This window comes from Onychomys torridus, chromosome 13, assembly GCF_903995425.1.
Source record: "Onychomys torridus chromosome 13, mOncTor1.1, whole genome shotgun sequence".
NCBI lineage: Eukaryota > Metazoa > Chordata > Mammalia > Rodentia > Cricetidae > Onychomys > Onychomys torridus.
In genome coordinates this window covers 67,042,626-67,058,676 of record NC_050455.1, presented here as the reverse complement: position 1 = coordinate 67,058,676, position 16,051 = coordinate 67,042,626, and the positions used below count along the sequence as shown (strand labels likewise).

Here is a 16,051-nt window from a genome sequence, read left to right as displayed (position 1 = left end):
AGAAAGGATAGTCTTTGACAGTAAACTCCCAAGCTGGCCGTGGCTTCAAAGAAACACCAAAGTACAAGATAAATTTAAGAAAACAGAGTGGAAACTGTGCCTCATCATGACAACCTCCCTATCTCTGATTTTTAAAAATTAATTAAATATGTTCTTTGACAAATTCATACATGAATATAATTCATTCTAATTACTCTCACACCCACCATCTTTTGGCTTGCTCTAACCCCTGTCAACACCTCCTCCCCACTATAAATCCCTTTCCCACAATCATGTATATTTGGTTTCAAATTTAGTTTTTTAGTGATCCACTGAGTTTAACCAAGACCCTCTGCAGGAGCATAGATTTGGAACCAGACTTTAGAGCTTGGTGGGCTCACCAGTGGGTACACAACTGAAGACAATGATCCTCCTTTCCCAGAATCTATCAGTAGCTAATAGTTCAAGAAAGAGGGGTAGCTCTCCATCAGCATCTTCCTCAACCATCACTGGTAGTTGGCAGGTGCAGTCCTGCACAGGCCCAAAGAAGAGAGAATCCTTGCAGCTATAAGAACATGATGGTAAAGGTGTGTCACACCCAGAAAACTGCACCTTTGCAGTGTTTTTCCTGATTTTCCAGTTCTTCTGCTCTCTCTTCCTTGAGCCTTTAGTGGTGTAAATGTCTGTTTGGGGCTGAGAACTCAACCATACCTTATTCTGAACACCTTGAGCAGCCAAGAATCTGTATTTCCTGCTGTTCACTGCAAAAAACCTTTCCTGGTTAAAGCTGGGGGTAGCATTTGTTTATGGGTATAAATATCTGTATTTAAAAGGTAATTTAACACCACTTTAACTTAACTAAACAACGCTAGGAAATTCTTCCCCTAGGGCTTGTGACCTACCTCTTCAGTCCCTAACAATGGTTTTTTGTTGTTGTTGTTGTTGTTGTTGTTGTTGTTGTTTTGTTTTGTTTCTCTGAGTTTACAGTAAGTACCAAGCATGAGTTCCCACCTGTGGAGTAGGCCCTAAGTCCAATCAGAGATCTGTGGTCACCTCCATAACAGCCATAACTCTTAATTCAAAATCATTGTTCCAAACTCAAAGAGCAGTGTTCTCTAGCACTTTTGGTATCCAGCAGCTGTATAATTGTTCCTTGCCCTGTAGGAGCTCAACCAGAAGAAATAACTTGTCCTTTTCAAAGGAGCCTTTAAGGCCAGGACTGTAGAGGGTTTATTTAAATTCACAAATAGAAGAAGAAATTATACATGCCAAGGCAGGCTGTCACATACTTACCATTACATAATACAAAACATCATTAAGACAAATAAAATATTATTATTGATTCAATTTCAAGTACAAAGCACAAAATGCACAATTTACATTGTGTAACATTGGGCAACTGACTTGTCTTGAGCTCACATGTGCTGGCCACACAGCAGCTACCAGATCATCATGAATGTGCCCATGCTGGAACCTCAGAAAGTACGAAGGAAAGATGTGGTCTTTGCAAAGAACCTTCTAACATAAATCAACCTAGAAATCAATTCAAACCTATTTGCCAGTTAAGGTAGGTAGTGTTCCAACCATCGCTATCCTGAAAGTCTTCCCTTTAGAGCCGGTCAGATACTAAGAAAAATTCTATTAAGAAGTCTAGAAATAAATCTGCCTTCCAACCAACCCACCCAAATCTATCTTATATAACAAGACTATGTCATACATCTGGACAAAATACAGTCTACCAACATCAGAATCAATTTCTTAAAGAGTCTCATATATAACTAAGCCTGGAGTGGCTCATGGTACTGACACTACATCAGTAAGTCTGGGGACAAGAATGACTGCTGACCCATTCTTCTGCATCATAAAAGATGTGAGGAGATCAACAAATGCTGATAATCTGCTCCTCTAAAAAACAATGAAGAGGTATTCTAATTCTGGACCAACACCAGCTTAACATTTGCAAGGCAATTCTGGGGACCTAGAAAATGATTTTCTAACTTTATAACTCTTGTGGAGTTATAAAGAAGTACATTTGTATTTTGCCTGGGACACTCATAATTATTCTTTAAACCTCACAAATAGCAGGCAAGCTACAGGACAAGGACAGGAAAGAGGGCAAATATGGAATCAATCTTTGCAGCAAGATCCAGGAATTACTGTTCAATAATGAAACAATTTGAAGAGAGAAAAATCTGTAAACATTTAGAGAGACAGTGGTGGGATCATAAGCAATAAGGAGAAAGATTTGTGAATACCAAACCTTGCCAAGTCCAAAGTACTCTTCTCCCAATCTGAGATTTCAAATTTATTAAAGGAGAAATAGAATTTAGAAAGCCACCCTACATTTTGGGAAGGCAAATGATAATAAATGTAGGAAAGAATTATGGCAATCTTTAAATCCAGGAAAATACTTCAAGACCATTTAGTTCCTAGGCCCAGGGTAACACCTGAAGGGACTCAGAAACACTGAAAGCCTTGTCGTGAGTAGTTCACCTTCATTTCTAGCACCCCTGAGCAATGTCACATCAGTTCAGCTTCATTCCATTCTTCATCTGCAGGAACACTGACTCTTAACTGAAATCTGGATAATAAACACAAGCACAGAATAAGATTCAGGTCCTCTGCACATGTAGGAACTCCAAATATTACAGTGTACAGAAGAAAGGAATATTGTTATAACGCCCAAAATCAAATAGAGATTGGCTCGTGACATGGTTATGTGATTGTCACGGCATAAACCTGAGAACTCCTTGTCCCATACCATTAAGCCAGGGGGATTAATCAGTGTGACTTGTCAGAGAAATGGGGGATCTCTCTTCCAAAGCTATGTGAATAGAACCTGTAGGGGGATGAAAACTGTGGCTCTTCCCTGTCCCAAGGTGCCAAGAGATACACTTTTGCCACTTACCATTCATAATTTTAAGCCTGCATTTTGAAAAAACATCAAGCATATACCAAATTATTAAACCTACTGTACCATTACTCAGCTCCCACAGTATTAGCGTTTGATCAATCATGTTTCAGCAGTACTTCTCACTGCTTCTCTCTTCCTATTTTGAAGACAGTTTGTAATAGTTTCATATTTTTTTCACTCACAAATATTTTAATTCATTTCTAAAAGACAAAGCACTGAAAAAACTGATCATAACACAATGATTACAACAAATATACCAAAAAATGCCCAGGCAGGGTTTAATTTGAAATATATTTCAGGGTCTCTTTTAGGAGATTCATTAAATTGATATTCAAATAAGATTATTTTTTCTCTTCCATGTCTTTATAGTTAGTTTTCCACTCATCTAAATGCATTTTTTTGGAGACACCATGTTGTTTAACTTAAATTCACAACAATCTTTACTTGATTGACTGAATCCCCAGATACCTTTTGTCTTGGGTATTTCAGTGTTGTTCCGTTGGCAGCCATGTTGCCCAAGAGGTAACCATTGGGCACATACTAACTATTAATATTGGACTGAACATTCAGTTTCTCCCTCATAGTTGCTATGTTTGAGTGCTAGTTGCCATATATCACTAGGAAGTTGCTGGTGTGGAGGAGGGTAAACTATTTTCCTTTTTTGTTGTTCTCTGCCTCCTTTTCTCCGTCTTCCGCCACCTCCCTTGTTCCTGTTTTTTTGAGACAGGATATATGTATTCCAGCTAGTGTGGAACTCAGTCTGTATCCAAGGATGCCCTTGACTTCCTGATCATCTACCCCACCCCTACAGGTGTGCACCAGCACACCTGGTTCAGATAACGGACTTTTTTTTGTTTTGTTTTTTGATTTTTGAGACAGGGTTTCCCTGTGTAGCTTTGCGCCTTTCCTGGAACTCACTTGGTAGCCCAGGCTGGCCTCAAACTCACAGAGATCTGCCTGGCTCTGCCTCCCGAGTGCTGGGATTAAAGGTGTGTGCCACCACCGCCCAGCTAGGACATTTTTAATACTCGACACTCTGGAAGCTTTGTAACCTTTTATGAAGTAACTCTGGGGGAAAATAAATACTTAAAACTCTTCCTTCACCAAGTCTTCCAATCAAGGTTGGTCTTCCTCATAGTAGCCACTGTCAGCTTCTTATTGGATCCTGAAAATGCAATAAAAAAAATCAAAGATATGTACCTTTACTTTTATACAAATGGTTTCTTTCCTTAAAAATCTTTTCAACTTGATTTTTCATTCAACTTTTTGAATTTAGTCATACTGCTTAACTTATATGCATCGTGTTCATATATATATGTATGTATGTATATATGTGTGTGTGTGTGTGTGTGTGTGTGTCTATGCCTCTATTTTAATGTATCCTCATTGATTCATTAGCTTTCACTTAGTGTTTATGTTGTCTTTATTCTCCCATAGCATTCACTGAGCTTTGAGGGAACATCTTCTAAGTCTTTTTGCCTCTTATTACAAGTAAGTGAAGGAGGCAGTTCTGACATGCAGTCACTAGGGCACTGAGCCTGGGTGTTTTCAACTCTAGCAGTAACTTCACTGTGAGAAATGGTGGACCAACTTATCCCCCTGCTAGCAATCTGCAAGTATTCCAGGTTCCTCATGCCATTCCCAACACTAGGCATGGTTTCAGACTTAATTCTTACTGACTATCTATCCTCATTCATGCAATACAAATACCATACTATCATGTAAAGGGAAGGTAATGGAATAGAGTGGAGCAAAGACCACTGGATCCTTGTGTCCCTTCTTTAAAAACAAGAAAGTACCAGGCAAGGTGCACATAACTGTAGTCCCAGCACACCAGAAGCGGCAGGAGGATTATGAGTTGAAGGCCAGTCTGATAGACATAGCAAGACCTGACCTCAAGAACTAGTAATTAATTAAAGAAAATAAAATAATCTGTGAACATTAATTAAATGCAAATGGTGGGTACAAAAGTTGCTTATGCTGTTTTTACTCTTACCATTTGGTGGATTTATACTGTCATAATTTTTCCTTAGCCATTTTCAATACAGGGGTTTGTAGCATGAATTGTTAGAAGGTCTTATTAATAAAAACAAACCCGGAGTCAGGTATTGGGGTGAACACTGAAAGATCAGAGAGACAGAACCAGCCACAGCTAACCTCACCTCGCCAATTACTCAGCTGATCTCATTTCCTCAGACTGAAATCCTCTGTGTCCGCATCCAAATGGATCTCAGCTGAACTGCTGCTAAAAGCCTAAAAGCTTAACAGGCTCTAGTTCCTAGTCCTTATGCCTTATACACCTTTCTGCTTCCTGCCATCATTTCCTGGGATTAAAGGCATGTGTCACCATGCCTGGCTGTTTCCAATGCGGCTTTGAACTCACAGAGATCCAGATGGATCTCTGCCTCTGGAATGCTAGGATTAAAGGCATATGTGCCAACATTGCCTAACCTCTATGTTTAATATTGTGGCTATTCTGTTCTCTGACCCCCAGATAAGTTTATTAGGGTGCACAATATATTGGGGACACAATATCACCACAAGGGTTGGATTAAAAATTACGTGACATGTAAAACAATGTATGCGACCATTGGGTTTGGATTGATTTGAGTTTAGTTTGGAGATTTGTTTATTTATCTATTTATTTGTTTTTTGGCATTTCATTGTGAAAGGTAATAGATACCATCTAATGATTATATTTGTGCCCATGTGAACCTCTAGCTCATGAAAGCATTTCTGTCAAGTTTTACTCAGATAATACAACTAATAAAATTACTTTATACTTATTTATACCTTGCTGTATTATAGGTCTACAAAACTAGTACCTTTCTATTGTGGATTATAGATCAGGAAGTACCTCAATAAATGGAATAAACTAAGGAGAGAGTAAGCTGCACATGGGTTCTATGTTAAATGATGCCCAGAGTTTTATGGCATTTTTCTAACTATTCTGGTTTACTAGATATCCCTATGAACAAAGCCCATTGCTTCTCTCTACCAAGACCTGATTACAAACTCCTAATGTCACTGTCTTTGCAACTGTTGCCTTCAAAATCCAAACTGTAACACCTTCAAAGGATGTGACTAGAAGGCAGCAAGAAGTAGTCTGATTTGCCATTGTGGAAGCAACTTTCAATCCTGTCCATTCAGGAGGCACCATGCGAGGTCCCATGAGTGACATAAAGCCACACGAGAACTGATAATTGAGCCACCTTTTCTTTTTACAAGACTAACTACAAAAGTTGTATTTTTCTAGTCAGAAGCTCACTCTGGCTTTGTTCTATTTTGATCTTTATAACTTATTTTAAAGATCGCTCAGTAGTTATTCATTGCTCAGTCAGTCTGACTGACCTTTGGCCAAAAGCAGTGGCAGTTTGACCTGGTCTATGGAACTCAGCGCTTCCCACTCCATGAAGCTAGTCGCATAAATAGCTTCAAATAAAACCCTCCTGGAAATCTGTGATGGGCCACAGCATGAGGGAGAAGTGGGGCGACATGGAAAGAATGAAGTGGGAGTGCCCAAGAATAGTTAAGAGTGGTGGCCAAGTGTTCAGCATATTTTTTCCTCTCTCCCTTAAGATGTTTATTCTTTCAACCAATAGTTGAAAAAATAGTAATGGGAGCACACAAGGAAACAATGTAGTAATATGAAATACATCCCCTTTAGAGTGTGGTCTTTTAAGCGAGCATCTTTGGGATTGGGCATTTAGGGCAAACCACAGCAGCAAAGAATTCAGTGAGGAGAGACTTAGGTCTGCAACTGACTAGTGGCCGGCACTGAGGATGAGCAGTGTGCCTGTATTTGTATACAAGCACACATTGGTATAGATGCCTGTTTGCCAGTACACAGGTATTCCATACATACGTGCCTGCTCACAGACCACAACAGGAGAATGATCCAGGGGTGACAGGCTGCCCATGTCCTGAAACCATTCACACTTTATGGTGCCTGAACTTCAAAACGAAGCAGTTCTGAAGGCCATTTAGTGCCACAGTACAGGACTTCCTGAGAAGTCAGGCTCATAAAATAGAGGCGCATCTGGCCAGCAGCACATGAAAAGGGCCCTTTGCAAACAACTATTCAGCCGGGGAGTGCAAACCATTGAGAAACACCTGGCGGATATTGCCCTTGAGGTCCCCAGAGGGTGAAGGCTAGGAAGAGCTTGCTTAATTGGGCATCATCAGGCAACTTGACAGCTCCAGAATACTGGCAGGAAAGTGTTAAGAGACCACACCATCCCGACTGTAGTGTGCAGGCACAACCCCCTCACTAGGAAGAAGTTAGGACAAATCCTTCACCTATGGCTTCTAGATCCTGTCAAGACCGCTCATAAGACGCAGGGTGCCTTTATGTGATCCATTTGAATGGTGTGGGTGGGCTGTGTGTCATGGTTCAAGGTCAGACAAAGTATCAATTAATGCTTGATTGAATTGGGTCTGATGTCAAAAGGCTAAAATAAAGAAAAAAAACAGAAATGTAATGAGGCTTACATTGTGCTTTCTAAGAACCCACAGAGATAGGAGCCTCAGTTTCCCTCTCTTTAAAACGGAGGAGGGAGGAGAGAGTCAGGTGTGGCAATAAAAGTCTCATTTCACAGCACTCAGCATGGCTGAGGCAAAAGGATCCAAAGTTCAAGAACAGCCAGCCCTACATAAGGTGACCTTGTCTCAAAAAAAAACACAAAGTGAAATAAAATACCAACCACAGTATTTTATGTAACTGTGAGGACTGAAATAATAATCACAATGTCAATAATGCTTCATACACGTGATATATTCAGCCAATGTTTTTATTATTTTCTGTTTAAATAGTGAAACAATATATGGAGGGCATTGCATCCGGAGCTCAACCTCTCCCTTCTTGTCCCCTGCAGCCAGTTCCTCCCTGAAGAAGCGATTCAAGAGGCGGGAGATCGAAGCCATCCAGTGCGAGGTGCGGAAGATGTGCCACTACACCAAGCTTCTGTCCACCAAGAAGAATCTGGACCACGTGAACAAGATCCTGAAGGCCAAGCGGCTGCAGAGACAATCAAAGACTGGTAACAACTTTGTCAAGAAGAGACGAGGCCGGCCTCGGAAGCAGCCCACCCAGTTCGATGAGGACTCCAGAGACCAAATGCCAGTGCTGGAAAAGTGCATCGACCTACCCAGCAAGAGAGGCCAGAAGCCTAGCCTGAGCCCGCTTGCCCTGGAGCCGGCCGCGGGCCAGGACGCTGTGATGGCCACCATCGAGGCTGTTATCCACATGGCGAGGGAGGCACCTCCGCTGCCCCCGCCGCCACCCCCACCTCTGCCGCCGCCCCCACCTCCACCCCCACCACCCCCACCGCTGCCCAAGACCGCGCGGGGCGGGAAGAGGAAACACAGACCGCAGCCCCCAGTGCAGCCCCCGCAGCCCCCGCCACAGCCCCTTCCCCAGGAAGAGGAGGTAAAGGCCAAGAGGCCAAGGAAGTCGCGAGCCAGTGAGAGCGATGTCCTTCCCTAGGGCTGGCCTGGGCTTCAGGATCCTGGCAGGGACTGATGCAGGGGAGCTCAGCAGCCAGGGCGGGGCCAATGCCCCACCACAGGGACACCCCGTCCCTCTCTTCAGTGGGCAGGCAGAATGGGCAGAGGGCAGGGTGGAGCCATGAGAGCTCTTGGGGTAGCAGAGAGAGAGGACACTCCCCCCCCCCCCCAACACACACACACACACACACAAAAAAGCAGCTGTCTGTGCTGCACAACAGTTCCCAACCCAGAGCCACTCCAAGGGAGGAGGAGCGCAAAGCTGGTGCTCTCTGATGGCCACCTGACCCCAGGCCCCCACCTCATCCCAGGTGCGCCCTTGATTCCGAATTCATTTGCTGGTCAGAAAAATCAAATGGGAAACACCCTCCATTAGCAAACATTCCAAGGGGGAGCAAAGCTGCAAATTTACCAGCTGGCTTGTAAGCCACTTCCACGTAATTGGTTTTTATTTCTTTTGGTTTGCAAACTCAGCTAGGCTTTGGGGCACCAACATCTTCTTCAAGTGACCCGAGAGATGAATCTTTCCGTTAACAACCCAGTTGCTCAGATGGAATCTTATGATCAGAAGGTGGAAATGGACTGATAGACGACCTTAGATCTGCGCGTGTTCCTGTCTCATACACTGATTTTGTATTGTCTGTTCCTGCTTTTCCTTTGCGATGTGTTTTCATGTACTCCCGTTAACTAGCTGCCTTCTATTTTGTGGTACACATCTAAACAATGTGAACTTTACCCGTGTCGTAAAGTGCACTCCTGGCATTCTGCTTCAAGGAACCAACTTTGAATCCCAATCATTGTGAAACATACTCAGTATTGATAGAAGTTTTTTTAATAAGTGACTCGGAGCAGCCAAGGGAGATGTTGACCCAAGCACCAGCCAGGTTATTTTTATACTTAAAACATATCAGTGGAGAATAGGCAGGATAAAATGGTTTTAATACCCCACAGCAAGTGGAATAACGGATACATCACCAAATATCAAAATCCCATGCCCACCAGAAAGAAAACCGTCGAGCAATGCCTTGGTACCTGATTATTTTCGTGCAGAGATGTCATAGATTGTTGAAAAAGAAAGACAGAAAGAGAAAGAAAGAGAAAAAGAAGGAAGGAAGGAAAGAGGTCCATTATCTTAATAATTATTTCTTAAAAGTGAAGGGGAGTAAGTGTTCTTATCTAAGAAAATAAAAATTAATGTATTGAAAGGGTGTCACCACTCCAATTGTATCAAGCCACCTTGGACAAAGTATCCAAACTGTGGTTGCCTTAATACACTAAAACATTGCTGTACATAATGTAATTATAGATCTATCAGTCTGCATGGATGCAAACTGTGTGTGACAAATCGTCTTTTAAATGGTCAGTTTCAATTGTACATTTCTCATCCATGTTGTGCTCCAGCCACTGGTTTAGTGTGGACAGATATCCCGTCTATCATCCATTTCCAAAGCCCGAGGAAAACATGTGAAGACTCAGAATGGGTGCAGACTTACCCCACTGCCCTAGATGGTTTTAAAAGTCAGATGTGGAAATTTCAAATAAGTACTTTTCAATTTCCTCCCTTACTCCTCACCCTAACTTCTTCTTCAAGACATCAAATACCTGGCATCAGAGCTTATACAAAAAGAAACACAGAGTATTTTGTTTTCTAAGGAGAATTAGGATATCTAGTTTGCCTTCAAATTAAGTTTCTTTACAGTAAGTTGGGACCAGCTGAGAAACTGCATTAGCACTTCAGAACACAGTTTCTCCTCCTCAGAGAGATGGATTTGGGGAGGGGGGCCATAAGTGAACAAGTGGGTAATACTGAAGGAAATTTGGAAATCCCAAATTAATATGCTTGTAAATATCACTGCTGTGTCATGACACCAACCATTGCTTGGAATTACAGAGCCATCCTATTCTGAACTGTCAAAACGTTCTTCATGTCATCTGCAGCCTGCTCAGTCAGTCTCTTAATTTAATCCTAGCAATATGTAAGTTTAAAGGACTCCGCTTATTTTCCGCTTTTATCCTAAATACTCAGCTTGTGACCTGGGTCGACCTATGGCATTTCATGTCATCTGAACAACAAAATCTAAACAGCCATTTTCAACCTGTCACTCCCGGAGCCATGTCTGAGCAGCTCCAAAGTCACGGGGGAAGGTATAGATCAGTCCCCTTCCCCAACCATTCCTACGAAAGACCAGCCATTCCCATTCCAATTAAGCCATAAAGAAGGTTCTCTTCCTGTTGGACTTGGAAAACCATTTTTTTTTTCTTTCTTCCTTCATTCATTCTTGCTGTGATGTAGTCCCCCAAACAAGTCCCTGAGCAATCTAAACCTTCTTACAGAGGAGAGACAGCTCAGAGAACACCCAGCATTTAATTGGCATTAACCTGCCATTGGTAATTTAGCGCAAAAGAAGTTTGGGTTAGAAATTCCAAGCCAATAAAAAGATTCCAGGAGACATTCAGTGGACCTGCAACTTAAAACATGAATTGATCCTGGAGTTAAATGTGAGTGAAATGTAAATCGCTGCTTGCATACCCTGAAAACTGTTTGGAAAACTAGAGGACCAAAGAGAGCCATGGTAAACAGCAGCTGGAGGGTGGCAGTGGGCCCATTCCTCTACACAGTGGCTCCCCATACCCGGTATCTCCCTCATTGTCACATACTTTTTTCTCTCGTTTGCCATGAACCTAACTCATCTCATTGCTACTATTTCTGTATTCCCTAACTCCCCCCTTACCCTCTCCTTTGCTGCCCAGGCCCCTCCATGAAGCCAATTGAATTTCCACATCTAGTTGGTTTTAGAGCCAAGAAGAGAACCCAGCTCTTGATTTAAATTATGGAGGTTCTTAACTACACAACACTGCCTTCTGGGGATGCATTTCTACTTTGAGAGGTGTCATTTGGGGTCTCAACACTCCATTTACAGATCCATAAAGTATCTTGTAATGATCCCTTGCTTTTAATTTCTTTTTTTCTTCTTTTCTTTTTAGAATACTCCTTCAGCAAGTAGGTAGGAAACCACTTACATTCTAAGGAGACCAATTAGAGATGAGAAGGTGAAACCTAGATGCAAAAGCTCCTTGGGGGCACTGATCGGTCTTTGATCCACCTTTCCAAGGGACTAGAAAGCCATTTGCTTTTCGACCCCTCGCCTCAAATGAGAGGAACAGAAGCTTAACTTTCTCCAATAGCCCAGCTGTGGCTACCAGCCAAGGAAGAAAGATCAGGAAAAGGGGAAGCATGGAGGGTTGCTCTGTGACTTGGCAGGACCAGGACTCAGCAGTCACTGGCAGCCTAGTGAAGGTGACTAAGGGCTGACAGTAGGTTAGTGTTTTAACTTGGCTGCTGTCTGCAGTGGGAGGCCATGTTCAATGGCAGTCAGAATTTGTGTTCTGCACCTTGCTGTATCTATAAATATGATAAGCAAGTGGTGACAGAATTATGGTATAAGGTGATATATTATAAGCAGATCATAAAGGATTTGGTATTAGGACTTAAGTAGAAAATCTTACTCCTGGCTTGTTACTCAACAATAATCAGATAATGAGCTTGTGGAGTGTATTTTTCCCTATCACTAGGAAGGTTGACCTGGGAACTGTCTAAAGTCTACACAGATATTTCCAAAGCCTTTAAATGCCAACTGTCGCATAGTGAGGGGGTGGCAGGAGCCAAAATGCCTCAAAAGCCATTTAAGTGTTATGTCGCAGGATTTTCAGTCCTACTCATTATGTAAAAGTACATAAATATAGTTATTTTTCTCAACACTACCCTATCATACCACAATGGTCCAAATGCCAGCACTTACAGATAATGTCATCACAGTGCCTAGAAACTCAAACTGTAACATACCGTAGCATCTTCTTGGTGTTTCTTCACGTTTCTTTCCACAAAGCAAGGCTCCCTCTGCCTCGTGTTTCTAAGAGAGTTCACCCCACTGAGGAGCCTGTCTTCCCTGTTGGACTCAGTCACTTGGGGAACAGTCACAGAAGCACATATCAACCAAGGAAGAAACTTCCTGGATATCTGTCTCCCACTTGCCCAGGTAGAATAAACACTAAAGAGGGAGAAATCGGAGAGCTGCCAACTGGTCAACTTGGAAGGGTAGTTCTGCCCTGGATTGGTATCTTTCTTTTTCTTCCTTTTTTTTTTTTTATAAAAAAAAAATCTATTTCTTAAATAATAATAAATGCACATGATGTGTTAAATATGTACATATATATTTCAAAAAATGGGCACAAGATTGTCTTACAAGTCCTTCTGGCTAATTTTTAGTTTGTATTCATAAGTGGTTTTTAAAAGCCTTTTTTAAAGTGTAATTTGCATGTCCTACTTTGATTGTATGTAAACATATTTTAGAACAAAAAATGTATTTGTATTTTATTGAATATAGAGGCAAGAGAAATTGTACATTGTTTGAAATGTTCTTTTTGTAACAGTTTTTATTCATAAAGCATTTTTGTACATTTCAATGAACATGGACTTGCTGTCATTTGAGGCGTAGCAACATCTGGCATGCTTTACTGGCATGCTCTCCCATGGTCTTAGATGTTGGGTTTTAAACATTTTTTTTTTCTAAAAGAAAGCTCGCTCGGTGTCTTCGCTACCAGATCAGGTTAGCACAGTACAGAGCACTTAACTATTAAAAAAAAAAAAAAAGTTGGTCCTATTCATATGTTATTCATTGTGTGAAATTAAAGACATTCAATTCTGTCTAACATGAGTTGTGAATTCTTTTGTCTTATTTTGCATCTGGTTCACATCAATAAGCAGTTTAATAGCATTTGAGGGTCTCTTCTCACACCAAGTGGATACACAATCATTGACAAAATTTCAACCCAACTTCTGTCCCTCGGAAATATACTGTAGACAAAACTTGAGTGTGATTTGCAGAGTTTGCATTCAGAAAACACCTTCCTACCTGGCTATCCTGCGAAGGTCGATTCAAAGCACTGCCAGTTTCTTATGACAGCCAGTCTCAGTGTGTTGGAGACCTAGTGTAGCCTGCAGACTTAGAAGAACATACGGTTGAGAATGAGGCTCTCACCCCAAACTTTCCAGGATTTCATATTCCTGAGGAAAGAGTCCCTCTCTGGACTCCAAGTATTACTGCAATGATAGGAAAGAAGGACTTTGTAATAAATGTCAGTTACTGGTGCCTACACTGGGTGCCTTTGTCCTGAAAGGATGTCCATGGCTTACATTTGACCAGTAAACTAGCGCTCCTAAGCAATATGACAAAGGGTATAAGGATGATAAAGTCTCAAGCAAAAAAGGCAAACACAGATGTTTTCTCTTCCCACCTTTCCTGTTCCCAATTTTTATTTTGTATTTGGAAACCTGTTTTAGATTGCAGGCTGTAAATTGTGTCGTTTATAAACATACAGGCATAATGGGGTTCTTTTGTCATCTTTCTCTCATCTTCTAAGCCTGCATGTCCCAAATCCAACAAGACAGACAAGAAAGGCTATGAGCAGGTCCCCATAATCTCCCAGTCTGTGTGACTCACTATGACTTTGATCAAGGCATGTGGTATTAGAGCACCCACAGAAAGTCTTAGTGGTCCAGTGGGATGAGTGGAAATGCCCCGAAGCTGACCCTCAGGGTGAGGGAGCACTGAACCTGGAGGACTGGGGACTGGGAATACTCCCACCAGTTTGCTCTTCTCTTCTCTGCAGACTGACTGGTATTAAACCAAGAAATATTAGAACTACAACCTTTCTAATTCCGGCTTGTGGGTTGATATTTCCAAAATCAGTAATGATGTCTGGGAGTCTCCCTCATGCCTTCCCAGCAGCTCCTCATTCAGGAGTAAAGGTCCCCCTTCCCTCAACTGCAGGGTTATCATTCAGGCAACAGTGTGCTCACAGTGGTTCTCAGGAGAGGTGCCTGTCTGTACCTGTGGTTGGTGTAAATCTCAGTCTATAGACAGATAAGTGGAATCAATACACATTTACAACTTTTCTGTAAGTCATATTTTTTTTTCAATTTTCTTAGGTGTATCACCTGCCAAGCAGAATCTGAGTTCCAAACCCAAGGAATCATTTTTCCAACCTTGAGGACAAAGCTGGGCTCCTTGAAGGCCTCACTCCTCTATTTCCCTGGTTTCTGGGCATTTTTAACTCAAAGGCCAAAAAAGAGCAAGGTTTGGGGTGTTTTGTTGGTGGTGATGTTTCTGATATTTTTGTTTGTTTGTTTGTCTGTTTTGAGGCTGAGTCTCATTGTGTAGCTTGAGCTGGCTCTCAACTCCCAGCAACCCTCCTGCCTCAGCCATGGCAGTGCTGCCATTACAGGTGGACGCCATCACGTCCAAATGAAGAGCAGAGTTTTTATTTTTTTTCTCCTCTGCCCTGGAAGTCAGATACAAACCCTGAAAGGATGAGTATGAGCCACCCTATCTGCCTGTATTAGGGTGCTAAGAGACAGCTGTAGGAATCAGTTACCACTTTAAAACCTACCGACCTACCATGAGACAGGGAGCAGGACAGTATGATTTGCAGAGTTGAAGGATGGCCCCTGGCCCAGCAAGCTCTTCTGAGTTCACATGAGATAGCCAGCGGGTGGGATGGGTTCCCAACGGAAGGGATCCCACACAGTACCGTGCATCTTTACCGTTACTGCCAACATTGATTTTTATGGGAAATGTCAATATCCAGATTTTTAGTTCTTTTTTGTCAGATTTTTAGTTCGTATAAAACTGTGGCAATATACTTTCTTGTCATGAAAGCTTTTAATTTCTAAGATGAAATTAGAGGAAAAAAAAACTAGTTCCAAAGTGTTATTCACATTCACATATGGTAAAGCTGGGATCCACCGAATGAGAAATGTTAAAATCTTCAAACAGAAACCACACACATTCTCTTATTAAGCTTGATATTTTAAAATGTAACTAGCTTCTTTTCAGTAGACATCGCATGAGAGTAAGAGTTCTGGGACCTGGGCTTGGTCACTAAAGAATTCTGTCCCAGGGAGTAAAATGGCCCGAAGCTATCACCCACCTGCTTTCTCAAATGGGAACTAGAACCTGATGAGGGCTACAGAATCCTTAAGTCTGAGTGTCTTGTTGTCTTTGTACCTTCTCAACAGGCCCTACCTTTAATTCCCAACTCCATGCTCACTATTTCACGAAGCCAATGACATTCTGAGTTGTTACCTCAGCAACAGATCCTGTTCCAATACAGCCATAGATAGGAAGATGTTATGGGAAAGTATGATCAAGTCATATGTTCAAGCCCACACTCCTTCCCTCTTTCTCTGTCTCCCTTTCTTCTCTTGATAACACATTACCAGGTACAAAATCCATAAGGATGAATAAGAATAACAGCCTCATTTGGGCTTCTTGTTTGGGTTTTAATTTGGTTGAAATCCCCCTGTCTCAGCCTCCATAGTGTTAAGATTACAGGTAAATGCCACCACACCTGGATCATTGAAATCTATTCAAGATAACCTACATAGATAATGATTACTCTCACTCCATTATCTTCCTCTCCAAATTCTAATTATCTTTATGGCTTTATTCAAACTTCAGCTCCTCTGAGAAGTCTTTTGCCCACAACCCACAATCATCTCTTCTTGTACCACTCACTCTCTAACTGGCCTCATTAATTCCCTGTACAATGGTGTATAATTATCACTCAGTGGTTGCCATGTAAAGTTATAGA

The 16,051-nt window shown here is 41.8% G+C and overlaps 1 protein-coding gene across 1 annotated transcript in view; it reads left to right on the top strand.

The window, feature by feature from the left end:
• The window catches only part of Setbp1 (SET binding protein 1), a 193,004-nt gene extending 180,479 nt beyond the window's left edge, over positions 1 to 12,525 (top strand). Inside the window, exon 6 of the mRNA XM_036204498.1 lies at positions 7,768 to 12,525. Within this exon, the coding sequence (XP_036060391.1) occupies positions 7,768 to 8,378 (611 nt within the window). The 3' untranslated portion in view covers positions 8,379 to 12,525. The remainder of the gene's footprint in view (positions 1 to 7,767) is intronic.
• The last annotated feature ends 3,526 nt before the right edge of the window (positions 12,526 to 16,051 follow it).